General features: G+C 35.9%; 1 protein-coding gene across 12 annotated transcripts in view; it reads left to right on the top strand.

The window, feature by feature from the left end:
- Positions 1–12700, top strand: part of CBLB (Cbl proto-oncogene B) — a 284335-nt gene that overhangs the window by 37619 nt on the left and 234016 nt on the right. For 10 of the 12 annotated variants that reach the window (XR_013482932.1, XM_078146682.1, XM_078146683.1 and 7 more), the window contains one exon: positions 3615–3665. The exons of the other annotated variants lie outside the window; for them this stretch is intronic. Coding sequence is in view for 9 of the 10 variants with exons in the window: in XM_078146682.1 (XP_078002808.1) it covers positions 3615–3665 (51 nt within the window). In the remaining variant the exon portion in view is untranslated. The remainder of the gene's footprint in view (positions 1–3614; positions 3666–12700) is intronic. 12 annotated transcript variants of the gene reach the window in all.

The following is a 12700-nucleotide window of genomic DNA, read 5'->3' as shown; positions in this document are numbered from 1 at the left end:
TTTTCTATTTTTAACACATAGTGGGGGGTGGGGGGAAAGAAAACTTATTGGGGCTTTTAATCAGTGGGAAAAAGGGTCTGTCCTCCAAAAAACAATCTTTTAAATTAAGAAATACGACTTACAAGAAGTTATGAATGTTATGGGAACTCTTCTGTGTGGGAGGCGATGACTAGGAAAAAATATGTTCTGCAATGATGAATAAGAAATTGAAACAGTATTACAAGTATAATTTTCATTCACAAAGACAACTTACATTGTCACATTGAGAAAGGGATATGTTTAGCTTCAGTGAGTAATGGGACTTGACCTTATACTTTTCATCTGAGTTATAATTTTTGAAGTTTTTATCCTTAGATTTGTAATATTCTTTGTAAATTGTCAGGTGGGGGCTTATGATTGGAGAAAGTTGAAAGAAGAAAAATATATTTGGAGGATAGTAGGACATAAGAGAATCATGAAGTTTAATGCCAAACATTGTTTGAAGGAGTGAAGGTTGTGCTTTGATCTCTATTTTTGCACTACACAAGAAAATCTCAAATCTCTAGAATCTCAAAAATGTCACAAGGCTAAATTTGCTAGTTTTGGTTTCCTTAGACAAGGCTAAAAGTTAAAGTTGGTCTTTATGCAAATATACATACATACATACATACATACATACATACATACATACATACACATACATATATATATATACACACACACACACACACACACACATATAAAACCATCCATTAAATGTTATATACTTAGTTATTACACTTGAACCGTATTTGCTAGTGAACCAGTTAGTAAGCTACTTAGTAAATCACTTATGCCACCCAGGTTACACTGTTACATGTTGACTTTCAGTAATTAAGAAGATCTGCAGTTTCATGGGTATGGTACTCCTACTAATTCAGGCTGCAGCCTCGCCGTATTGTAATGGATGGTTTTGGTAATAAACATCTCCAGACTTAGCTAGGCTAGTCTTCAGATGACAGACCGAGAGCATCACTAGGACCATACATAAAGCCATGCCAGCTTGGCAGGATCTGAGGGCATTTGCTCTGTATTGGCACAGTCTTCAACAATGTAGGGTCACAGAAAGAATCAACATGGGACTGGGACCTTAATAATATAATCTTGGTGGTGAAGCTGAGAGAATTGGTTTAAACCTTTCTGGAAAACAGTTTGGAACCATGCTACAAAAATGACTAACCTGTGTGTATATATCCATTGATATGTCTGTACCTCTTCTTGGACCATTGCCAAGGTCAGAGGTCAAAGTACCTCACCAATGCAGAAATATTTCTGAGTAGCAGTTATGTGGTAGAAAAAAAAAGGAAACAAAATGGCTGTCCTGAAATTGGGAGGTGGCTGAACAAATAGTGGTATGTAATATGTTGGACTCTTATTGTTTCATAACAAAATTAAATATGCGTAATTGAGAAAAATTGAAAAGACTTGTCTGAACCAATATAAAACAAAGTAAGCAGAAATAAGAGAACAATATACTCAGTGTCAACAGTAATGTAAAAGAAAATAATACTAAAAGATACCAGAACTCAGATCAATGTAATGACTCCAAGCTACCAATGATAAAATCTACCTCTCTTCTCTCAGCAGAGACTGTTGACTAAAGATTCCAAATGTGGCAGTGTGCTATAATGTGGTCATTGTGTTAATTTGTTTTCTTTAATTGTGTTTCTCTTTTTTAAGAAAAAAAGGAGGGTTCTTTTATGGTGAAACATAATTGGAAATGATAGAGATGTAAAAAAAATTGTCCAAAAAAGCAATTTAAAAAACCCTTATAAATAATAATAAAAAAGGAACCTAAGATCACTTCTGTACTGTGTAGAAGAGTCATTTATACTAGTACTGTAGTGAAGGTGATAGCAGTTGTCATCTCAGAACTCATTTTACACTTGGATATGTGATAGAGGGAACAGTACTTTCCGTATGAAATACAATAGAAATTTTTGGACCTAAATAGCCAGTGAGTTTTCTGCCTCTAATAGCACCAAATTATTTGTGAAGTATGCTGTTGCACAGTCTCTTTTTATGAGAGCTTTGGGATAAGAGTAAATATGCCATGAAGTGATGATCCTCTGTGAGCCATGTAGTTCATAATAAATGTTAAACATCTCGTTGTAACAGTATAGCAGATGCTGGTGTATGGGAGGAGTTGATACAAAGGAAAATAGAGCATTGTACTTGCTGTTCTGAGTGGAGGAGGGAGGAGAGCAAGGAAGGGTCAAAGGAAAGAGAAGATAGAGCCTTTCAAGTTAGGGACAGATAGACATGATCCAGTGAAATAAGTATGGATATACTTTTACCAATAAGATATATTTACAGATTATGTACCAATTTTGTGGATTTCAGTGTTGAGGGATTATGAAATAGAGCAGGATTCATTGTCTTGTGGGGTCTTATTTAGGAAAGACTTTTTTTTTTGAGGAGGTGCATTTTGATTTAGGATCTGAAGGATGTCAAGGGTGCACACATTGTGTTCTCAGGGAGATAAAGGAAGAGTGTTCCAGTTGCAGGGACTGAAGAATAACAGGATAGTTGGCCCTGGTGTGTATGGGAGAAGGTGATACAAAGGAAATAGAGCACTGGCCTACAGTTGTTAAGTCAGAGAGATGATCAGCCGGGCTGGAGGGTGTGTGTGTGTGTGTGTGTGTGTGTGTGTGTGTGTGTGTGTGTGTATATATATATATATATATATATATATATATATATATATATATATATATATATATATATATAAAAAACCCTAGATGGGGTCATGAAGAGTTGGACACGACTTGAAAATGACTGAACAGCAACAACAAAAAGTAGAGAAAGTTGTAGAGCTTGTGAGTCCATTGGTGGAATATTTAGCACAATAAATTTAAACACATTTTTGGTTCTAAGTAATAGAACAGCACAGCATATAGAGTACTGGATTTGGAGTTTGGAAAGACTTGGGTTCAAATACTGACTCTGATTCTTGGGTGTGCAAATCATTTAATCTCTCTTAGTCTCAGGGCAACTCTCCAGAATTTATTTACTGATTTGTAGATGCAAGGTGACAATTTGTGTTTGTGGAAGAAGTTCCTACACCAAAGAAATCACACATCCCTGACAAATTGGGTAGTATGAAATCCTTCTACTTTATTGAGAGCGAAAGTTACATGTTGAAAATGTTTTTGAAGATTATTTTAGCAGCTATTTAATCATATTATGAGATCATATAACTGAGTTACTAGTTTTACATTCCTTAGTTAAAACTTTATCTTGTTAATGGGAATCTTGTTTTATTTGTAAACATTTACATTTTTGCATACACCTCTGTGAAAACTTAATAGAGAACATTTTATATGACTGTTTATCTGGTGAAGGACATGTCTGCCTGTCTTATCATTCGATTTTCTTGTTATTTAATTGGTTTGCAGAACAGTGTTAAGTATCTGTAGACAGTTTAGTTGCCTTGTTCTAAAATGGATATTCAAAAGCTTAATATGCTTAGGGTTTTTTTTTTAAACATTTCGAAAGTATCAGTTTTTGGTGGTTAGGTATGCAGTAATAGCAATGATGTTAGCTTCAGTAATTTGAATTAATGTGACTTCTAAGTAACTTCTGTATTTTCACAGTTTTCTGAAACCCGACTTTCTGATGTCATCATGTCATTGTAAAGTAAGAAGGTAGGCATTTTAGTGGAAGATATTATGTATTCAGTCATTCTAAAAAGTTAATGCTTTCAGCATTAGCGTGTAACAGTGATGCATCACTTGGTTGTATCATTACCTTCTCATTCTGTTTTTCATTAGGAATATCCTATTAGATGAATATTGCATCTATTTTTAATTTTAGTGTTCTATGAAAGGAAATTTTTATAGTGAACTGAAAAATATAAATACTATGCCACTCTTCCCTTCTCACATGGATATGTGATAGAGGGAATTACTCACCATGTTAAATTTAGTAAATACGTTTATGGACCTGTGTATCCTATGAGTCCTCTCTCTCTTCCTCTTGGATCTCCTCCCTACCTCCCCCACACTGAATTTTTTTTCCCCTTATAAGAACAAACTTTAGGGACTTTATTCAACAAATATTAATGAGGTCCCTACTATGTGCAAGGCAGTGTTAGAGTTGATGGAAGTACAAAGATAAAAGTTAATAAAAGTTAATAAAGGAGTTTATAGTATACTTATGACAGTTTTCCATGTTAATATACCTTTATCTCAGCTTAAAACTTGGAATCTGATTCTTTCTGGAGACATTAAGGAGAATGTAGAATTAAAAACTCATAAAGCCACAGAAGGAGACCCTCTCTTTTTTCTTTGAGGGAATAACACTAAAAAATAATAATATATGATAATGATGATAGCTTTTTAAGCTGGAAGTGACCCAGGAAATCATTCAGTTCAACTGAGCTCCTCATTTTGTAAATCATAAGGTTGTAGACATAAGAGTGGGAAGAGACGTTTGAGAGTATCAGGTCCAACCATTTCATTTTACAGATGAGGTGACTGAGGTTGAGGTGATATGATGTGACTAGTCCAAGGTCACATAGGCAGAAAGTAGCAGGGCTAGGATTCAAAAGGAGGAAACTGAGGTTTAAGGAGTTTATGCTCTGGCTGTTGACTCTCTAGTCCCTTGCAGCTACGTAATGAAAATATTTTCCAGGTCCATTTGCTTTCTGGTATTACCACTACAAGCCAGCCTTTCTTTCCTCTAGTTAGATATTAGTGTCTCTATGTGACAGAGAACTTTCAAAGAGAACAGAGATAAAGCTTTTTGGTGATCTAGTGAAGAGAGGAGGTATTAGGGGAGCTACTGTTTGCTGATCCAAAATGCTTCACTCTTTACCTATATAGTCCTTTTTGTCATTCTGGGCAAAATAAGCAATCACCAGGTAATAGATAATGAGATTTTAAAAAAAAGAGTTATGTTAAAGAATTCTCTTTTAAAAATGATTACCTCTGGAAAAGAGTAGCCTAAGAGAGACTAAGTCTCTGTCTGGCAAAGTTTCTTTATCTGTAAAATGGGGATAATCATAGCACCTACTTTTCCAGGTTGTTGTAAGAATAAAATGAGCTAATATTTATCAGGTGTTATAAAAATGCAAGCTGTTGTTTTTAACTGTTCTTAAGTGACTTGCTCAGGGTCACACAGGTGGTAAATCTTCTGAGGAAAGATTTGAACTCATATCTTCCTGACTTCATGTCCAGCATTTTATCCACAACAACCACCTGGTTGTCTTGTTGATCTGTCAGTGACAAACCATGCATATGCAATTTTATATAGTAGCTTAAGTGCTTCTGAAACTGTGGGTCATGATGGCATATTGAGTCACAACCCAGTGAAGGGATTGCAGGTGAAAAAAGTTTAAGAAGCCCTGTCTTATATGACAAGTATCACAGAGTCTCCAAGTTGGACTTCAGATGACATCTAGTCCAATTCATATATGAACCAGAACCTCCCATTCAGCATACCTAATGTACTCATCACAGTTGGCTTGAGGATATCCAATAAGGGGGAACCCCCACTGCCACTTCGACCTAGTTTTATTCTATGGTCCATTTCATCTTCCCTTATCAGTAGCACGCTGACAATTAAACTATCATTAGGACATGTTACACTGTTTTCCCCTAAAGTCCTGAAATAATAAGTATTTATTAACTGCCTGCTCTCTGTGAGGTCCTGTGCTGGGTGGTGGGGATACAAAGTAAAAAGAAAAAGAAAGAATTCTGACCCCTAGGAACTTACCTTCTGTTGGGGGAAAACAGCATGCATACATGGATTTGTGAATAAACACAAAGTAGGATTTGGAGAGGCACAAGATTCTGAGAGTTAGAGGAAAAGGAACAGGAGAGACTTCCTGTAGGAAGGGTTGTCTGAGCTGAGCTTTGAAGGAAGACAGGAATCTGAGATGTAGAGCCGATAAGATAGTGCATTCCAAACATGGAGGACAGGCATTACTAAGACTCAGAGACAAGAGCCGTGATGTTATGTACAAGAAATAGCAATACAAGCCAGTTTGGCTGGAAAATAGATCATTTGAATGGGAGTAATATATGATATGCCTAGAAAAGTAAGTTGGAGACAGAAAGTGAAGCACTTTAAATGCGAAGCAGATGAGTTTGGTTTTGAGGTAGTAGGGAACCAGGGATTTCCTGACCAGGGGAGGAATATGATTGGACCTTTGCTTTAGGAATATCACTGTGGTATCTTTGTGGAGGATGAACTGGAAAAGGGAGACATTTGGTGTAGGGAGATCAATTATGAGTCCATTGCAGTAGATGTGAAGTAATGAGAGCCTGAACTAAGATGGTAGACCGTTGAGTAGCGAGAAGAGGACAGACAAGAGAGCTGTGGAATGCTCTATGAAGCACAGTAAAGGAAGCTGACCTGCTGTGGTTTCATAGGCTTATAAATCATAGATTTAGAACTGGAAGGGACCTTATTGGCTGTTGGTCCAACCCTATATTGTAAAGTTGTGGAAACTGAGGCCAAGAGGGTTTTAAATAACTTGTTCAGTGTTACATGTTAGTAAGTTTTGGGGGCAGGATTTCAACTCAGGCCTTTGTGGTTGCGAACCCATATTCCTATCCACTTTACCACCTAGCTGTCTCTAAAAAGGACATTTCACAGTGAGCAATGTTAATACATTTGATGGAAGACCACAGATTTATTGGGCTAGAATTGTTAAAATGTAACTATGACGTTTTCAGGATGTACTAAAAAAGTGAAATGAATAGCTTCACCATGTTAGGGCAGGTGGGATGATATGATGCCAAGGGGGATTGCTGATGCCAGGAAAAGGATTATTGAGCAAAGGCAGTTTCTAAAGAAGCTGTGGGGGCAGAAGGGGATTCATTTTAATTCAGTCAGCTTTGTGCCAGGTGCTGGAGACAAAAATCAGTCACTGCCCTTAAGGGATTTATATTCCCTTTGGGGCAACACAGCATGTTCCTGTGGCCTCCCAAGCTCTGTATATCAGGAATGCAGGAATTTGATTTGCTTGACTATGCATATATTACTAGAGTTCTTTTTTGCTTTGCCTTTTTAAAATAGGGGTGGGCAGGATTTTTTTTTTAAAGTACCTGAACTGTATTTTGAGCTCATGTCCCCTGACTTCAGTTCCATTTTTTGTTTGTTTTCAGTATAATACCACACTGTACCGGAAGCTGGGTGTGTTAAGCAGGCTTTTTGGGTGGACTTTTAAATCCTTTTGGCCTTTTAGAGAAGAAAGAGAATGGATAGCTCCAGAGAGATCAAGATTAGTTCAAGAGTGATAATGCCACATGCAAAGCATAGAATTCAAGAACTGTCAAAGGGCAGCAGGAAGGTTCAGAGACCTGAACAGAGTGATAGGTGGACTGAATATCAGAGACTAGTTCAGAGAATTTCGGTGATCATGATCCAGTGGATTCTGGTATTCAGGTTCAGTTGGATGAAAGATTAGTTTTGACTTGATGAAAAGGTGTGGATCAGGCCCAGACACAAAAGGATTTTGTTTTTCTAGGCTCCAGAGGAGGAGAAAAGGTAAGGAAGGAAAAAAGAGAGGGAGAGAAAACTCAGCCTGTGTTTGAGGGTTGAAATAGAGCAAACTTGGCATTATGATTCAGTGTGTCTGAAATGGAAGGAAATAAACTGGGCAATACCTTAAAGATACCAAAAAATGCTTTAAACCTTTGGCAAACTAATCAAATAACGTGAGGTTATTTTATATATATATATATATATATATACATACATACACCTATACTGTAGAGGGTTTGTACCCTGAGACACCCCCCCCCCCCAAACTTTATAATAAAAAGGTTTTCCACTTTATGACAACTATTTGTATTGTATTTCATCCTGAAAGGAAGAAACGGCATCAGTTTCTGGCGCTTAATATTTAAAGGGTCAGTCGTTTCTTATCCTCTATCAAGGGTGGTGAACCTTCGTCAAAAGGCCGCACTTGAGGACCTAGAGGACCGCATGTGGCCTTGAGGCTGAAGGTTCCCCACCCCTGCTCTAGGTGGTAACCACAGAAAAGTTACCTAAGAAAAGTGGGAACAAAACTTAACTCAGGTGTACATCTTCTGTTTGGGAACTTCTTTATTTTTATTTCCCTGGGTCATGACAAGAAATAGTATTTGAGGAGAGTACAGACTTGCTGTCTGTGTGGGGCAAAAGCAGAAAGAATGTCAGCCACTGGTTTTACAACCTCCTAGAAAGGTTCAAGATTATGTTGTTCAGATTCACTTGTTCTCTGACGTTTATTTTACTTATCAAATTCAGACACAAGCTTTTAATTTTCAGCATACAACTTCTAGGTCACATAACACATTGGAAAGATCCTATAAACAAGCTCTCTTCTGTGCCACAAACAGGAAAACAAAATGCAGAAATAGCATGTTATCAGGTCCAGGAATGTGATGCAAAGATTCAGAAGAGGCAGAGTTCGTAGAATAAAATGAATCTCTTCTGTTACAATCTGAGGAAGCTACTAAATTTTCCTGTGGGTTTAAGAAAGCAGATAGGTTATAAATACCTGAAAGTTGTTGATGTTTACTTTATGGCTAAAATTAAGTATCTAGATAAAGTTGCCATAAGCTGTGTGGAAAAATGTCATTGGTAGGTAAACAAAAATGTTTTATTTCAAGAAAGAGCACAGAATGAAAAAAAGAAAGTGCAGTACCATTGTAGGTAGTTCTACAAGATGGCCATTCCTAATACTCTAACAAAGAATACTGATTGGCTCAAAAATAAGCACTACATAGCAAAAGAAGTTTAGAGGAAAGCAATTTTTTTTACACAGTGGATTGTTATCCTCCGCATATCTAAAAGGGTAGAAATGACTTCATATTTCATTCTAATTTCATTAGTTTAGCTTAAATGTCCTCTACACCATACTTGGAAGGATATCTTTGCTGGTTTCTCTGCAAGGATGGAAATCAAATTCATGTTCTCTGGAGTCTACTGGGCCTGAGTGAGTGACTAAAATGTGACTCAACCACCAGAAAATGTCGGTAATTCAACCTTCAACCTGTTGTAGCGTGTGAGTGACTTTTTCAGTGCTATAGGTATCAGAGTGAGCTATTTAGTAAGAGTGAGGACTATTAGTGTTTTTATCATAATGATTATGGAACACTGTAATTAACAGTTTACAAAGCATTATTTAATAATTGCCATTTATAAATTTTTTGATATGTATAAATTAATATCTTTATTTCCATTTATTGGTACATTTTGTTTATGCACATATCTTTTAATCTTTGGGGACTCTCAGGAACTCAGTGTGAGCCTAACAGAATGATTTTCTGATTCTCTTGGGGGTGAAGTTTTCAGTGGCTTTTGTGTGTAACTGTGTAGGGGCTAGATGGGTAGATGATGGAGTTAGCTAGCCACTCTACTATCACTCTTGACAGAATGAATAATAGATCAAGGCCTGTCAATTACACAATAGCACTTCATGCTAGAACTGAGACTTGAGATAGGCAAGGAAACATATGATAAAGGATTGGGATAATGCAGAGTGAGAGCCACTCTTAATTATTTTTACTGCCAGAAAATCCTACTCTGCATGTTGAGAAATGTGGCTTTTTTTTTAATGAGTTATTTCATTAATGCCTATGTGATTTATCAAAGCTTCTGTTGGATGGTGATATACAGGGGCCGCAGTTTTCAAACTGAGCATCTGAGGGACAATCTTTAGCCCTTGTTGAGGGTATATAGATGCTATATCCTAGATGTGGTCTTGATTTTATTTTTAGCTTTCTTTCCCAGGATTATATGGTAGTAAGGTATGTGTAAATGCATAAACTCCACTGCTACCATGTATTTTGAGGCAGTTAGGTGAGACACAGTTGATACAGTTTTGATAGAGAGTTGATAGAAATCTCAGGGGAGACCCATATTCAAAAGTATGGCCTCAAACACTAAATTAGCTGTGAAAATTTGCTGTCTTTGTATTTGAAGTGTAGTTTTACTTAAGTAGAACTTTTTTCAAGTGATGATTAGATTAAGAGGGAACCAGCAGGATAAACTGGTTCAGTTCCTTAGCTTCAGGACTGTGAATTAAAACAGTCTTCTTTTTGAAGGTAGAAAATCAGAAAATCTCATTTCTTTATAGTCTTATATATTATAGACTGTATAGTTTATTTAATGCTCTTCTGAAGATACCTCATCAAGAAGAAGAGTATATGATATGACTATGTATTTGACATAATACATAAATATTGTGGATTACTTTCCAAGGTTGGATATTTAAATTGTAGCAGTGCCTTCTGCCAGTCATTTACAGTTCTCAAATAGTGTATCATGAAAATTCCTCCATCCCATAAATGGGCAAAATAAGGACAGTGAACTTCTTAGTCCCTACCTGGTTTTGATATTTTAAGGAACAGGTTAAATGAATGGATGATACACTGAAATTAAAAAAAAAAAGCACACATCCACAATTATAATTGGATTACTTTTACAAAGAAGACTGCTGCCTTTAGAAAGGTATCAAGAACGGAAATGAAAAGAGTCATGTTTTGTGTACTTTCTAAAATTAAAATTCTGCTTTTCTATGTAAAGGGAAAAGAAAGGGTTAACTTAAGGAAGTGGAGCATAAGCTTCAAACATTAAAGGATTTTTTTTTGATTATGAGAATTACCCTTTACATTTGTATTTGATCTGAACTCATAATTAAGGTGAGAGGGGGAAAGTCTGAAACTCCACTGATGCAGATAAGCAATTTTAAATGCAATTTGGAGTGCCTATGGGTGCTGCAAAATTAAGTGAATATGTCTGGGCCAGTACTCATTCAGAGGTAGGATTTACATCCTGGTGTTCTGTCTACCACTATGCACCATGTTGCCTTTCTGTATTTTTATAGCTACTTGCAAAAATCTTGCAGTTTAGATATAGGAAGCTTAAACTATTGTCTTGACATTTTCTGTGCTGTGAGCTTTGAATAGTCAGGCTTCCTATCCTTCTCTAAGTATTAAAAATTGAGGTGGAAGAAAATATATGAACTGAAGACTGCATATTATCGAGTATTATAAAAATGTATTCGATTTTGATAATTTTGAATATAGTCTGTATCAGGATTGAGCATTTGTACAAATTAGAGTAGTCTTCTTTCCTTTCAATTTTTTGCTAAAATTTTATTCTCCTAGAATAAGAATGTCTTGGATGATTTTTTAAAAAATAAGAGTTTCATATATAGCTAACACTTTTTTCTCTCTGTGGTAGAAATTTTAGGAACTTTCTATATACCCATGCAATACCAGAAAATGGTGTTAGAAGTTTTGGAAATTTAAAAAAATTGTTCACTTCAGATCTGTGAAATTTATGCAATTTTTCATCTAGAGGTAAAATGCCTTTTGTTATAACTCTAGTTCTTAAATCATTATGGGACCTAATTATATATGCTCTGTGATAACAACAACAACAACAACAACTGCTACTACTACTACTACTACTACTACTACTACTACTACTACTACTACTACTACTACTACTACTACTACTACTTACTACTGCTACTGCATTGTAATGGCAGTATTGTATCTCTGTTCCCTCTCCAAAGTGAAAATTGTAGCTCTTACTTTTAATCATCACCTCTAACAGGGCCCTGAAACATACTCTAAAAGAGAGATGTTGACATTAGGCCACTTTGAAATAGCTCATAGGCTACCTAATAAGACACTTAATTCTCTTTACCACCACTGAAACATACACATATAGGTACACATATATACATTCAAGGAACTTCCCCAAATTAATTTGAAAATTGTCACTTTTTTGCTGAGGCAGTTTTTAGCTTTTTCTCAAGCATTACTGACCAATACAAAAGTCTGAGTCTTCATCCATACTTTGTGTAATCTCATCTTTTTGTTTCCAAAAGTTATTTGACCTCTTTTTACCCATTACTTCATTATATTTCTTAGATTGTATTAAAAGACCACCTTTTTGAGCCTCATACCAAAATGAACGTCAGTGGGCTTATCCCCAAGGGATTTCTACCCTTTCTTGGCGAATGTGTCAAGAAGTGCTAGATCTAACCCAGGAATTAATTTAGAAATAAGAGTCTAAACATGTATCTAAACCAAAGAATTACTTAAAAAGAAAGCCAAGCACAGTTGGTAGAGAAGCCGTTTCTATTGAAAGAGGGTGGCAGTCATACCTTTCACACCATGACCATATAATTCAGATCTGTGGGAAGACAACTTGTTTAAACCCTTAAACTAGATAAAGTATCTGAGAATATATATTAATGAGATGAAATCTGTTCTCTGTTCAAAACCATGAGACGTTTTGAGATTTACTATTTATTAAACAATTTATATTAAAATGAGGCATAAATAACTTATGATGTTAAAAACACAACTGTATATAAGATTCCTATGAAATATCTAATTGGCTATTAAACAATTTCTCATTTACAGCTTTTTTTACTTTATTTATTTATTTATTTGTTTGTTTTTTAGTGAGGCAGTTGGGGTTAAGTAACTTGCCCAGAGTCACACAGCTAGTGAGTGTTATGTGTCTGAGGCCGGATTTGAACTAAGGTCCTCCTGAATCCAGGGCTGGTGCTCTATTCATTGCGCCACCTAGCTGCCCCTCATTTAAAATTAAAACAAGATTTTAGTTTTTCAAAACTTTAAAATTTCAAAGCTTCCTCTTTATTTTCCTTTAAGCTTTCTTCACAAAAGTTTCTGTATTCAGGTAACTGTAATATTAGTGGCTG

This window comes from Phascolarctos cinereus, unplaced genomic scaffold, assembly GCF_003287225.1.
Source record: "Phascolarctos cinereus isolate Bilbo 61053 unplaced genomic scaffold, phaCin_HiC Scaffold_726;HRSCAF=1367, whole genome shotgun sequence".
Lineage (NCBI taxonomy): Eukaryota > Metazoa > Chordata > Mammalia > Diprotodontia > Phascolarctidae > Phascolarctos > Phascolarctos cinereus.
The sequence above is the reverse complement of the archived record's forward strand: the minus strand, read 5'-3'. Positions and strand labels throughout refer to the sequence as shown.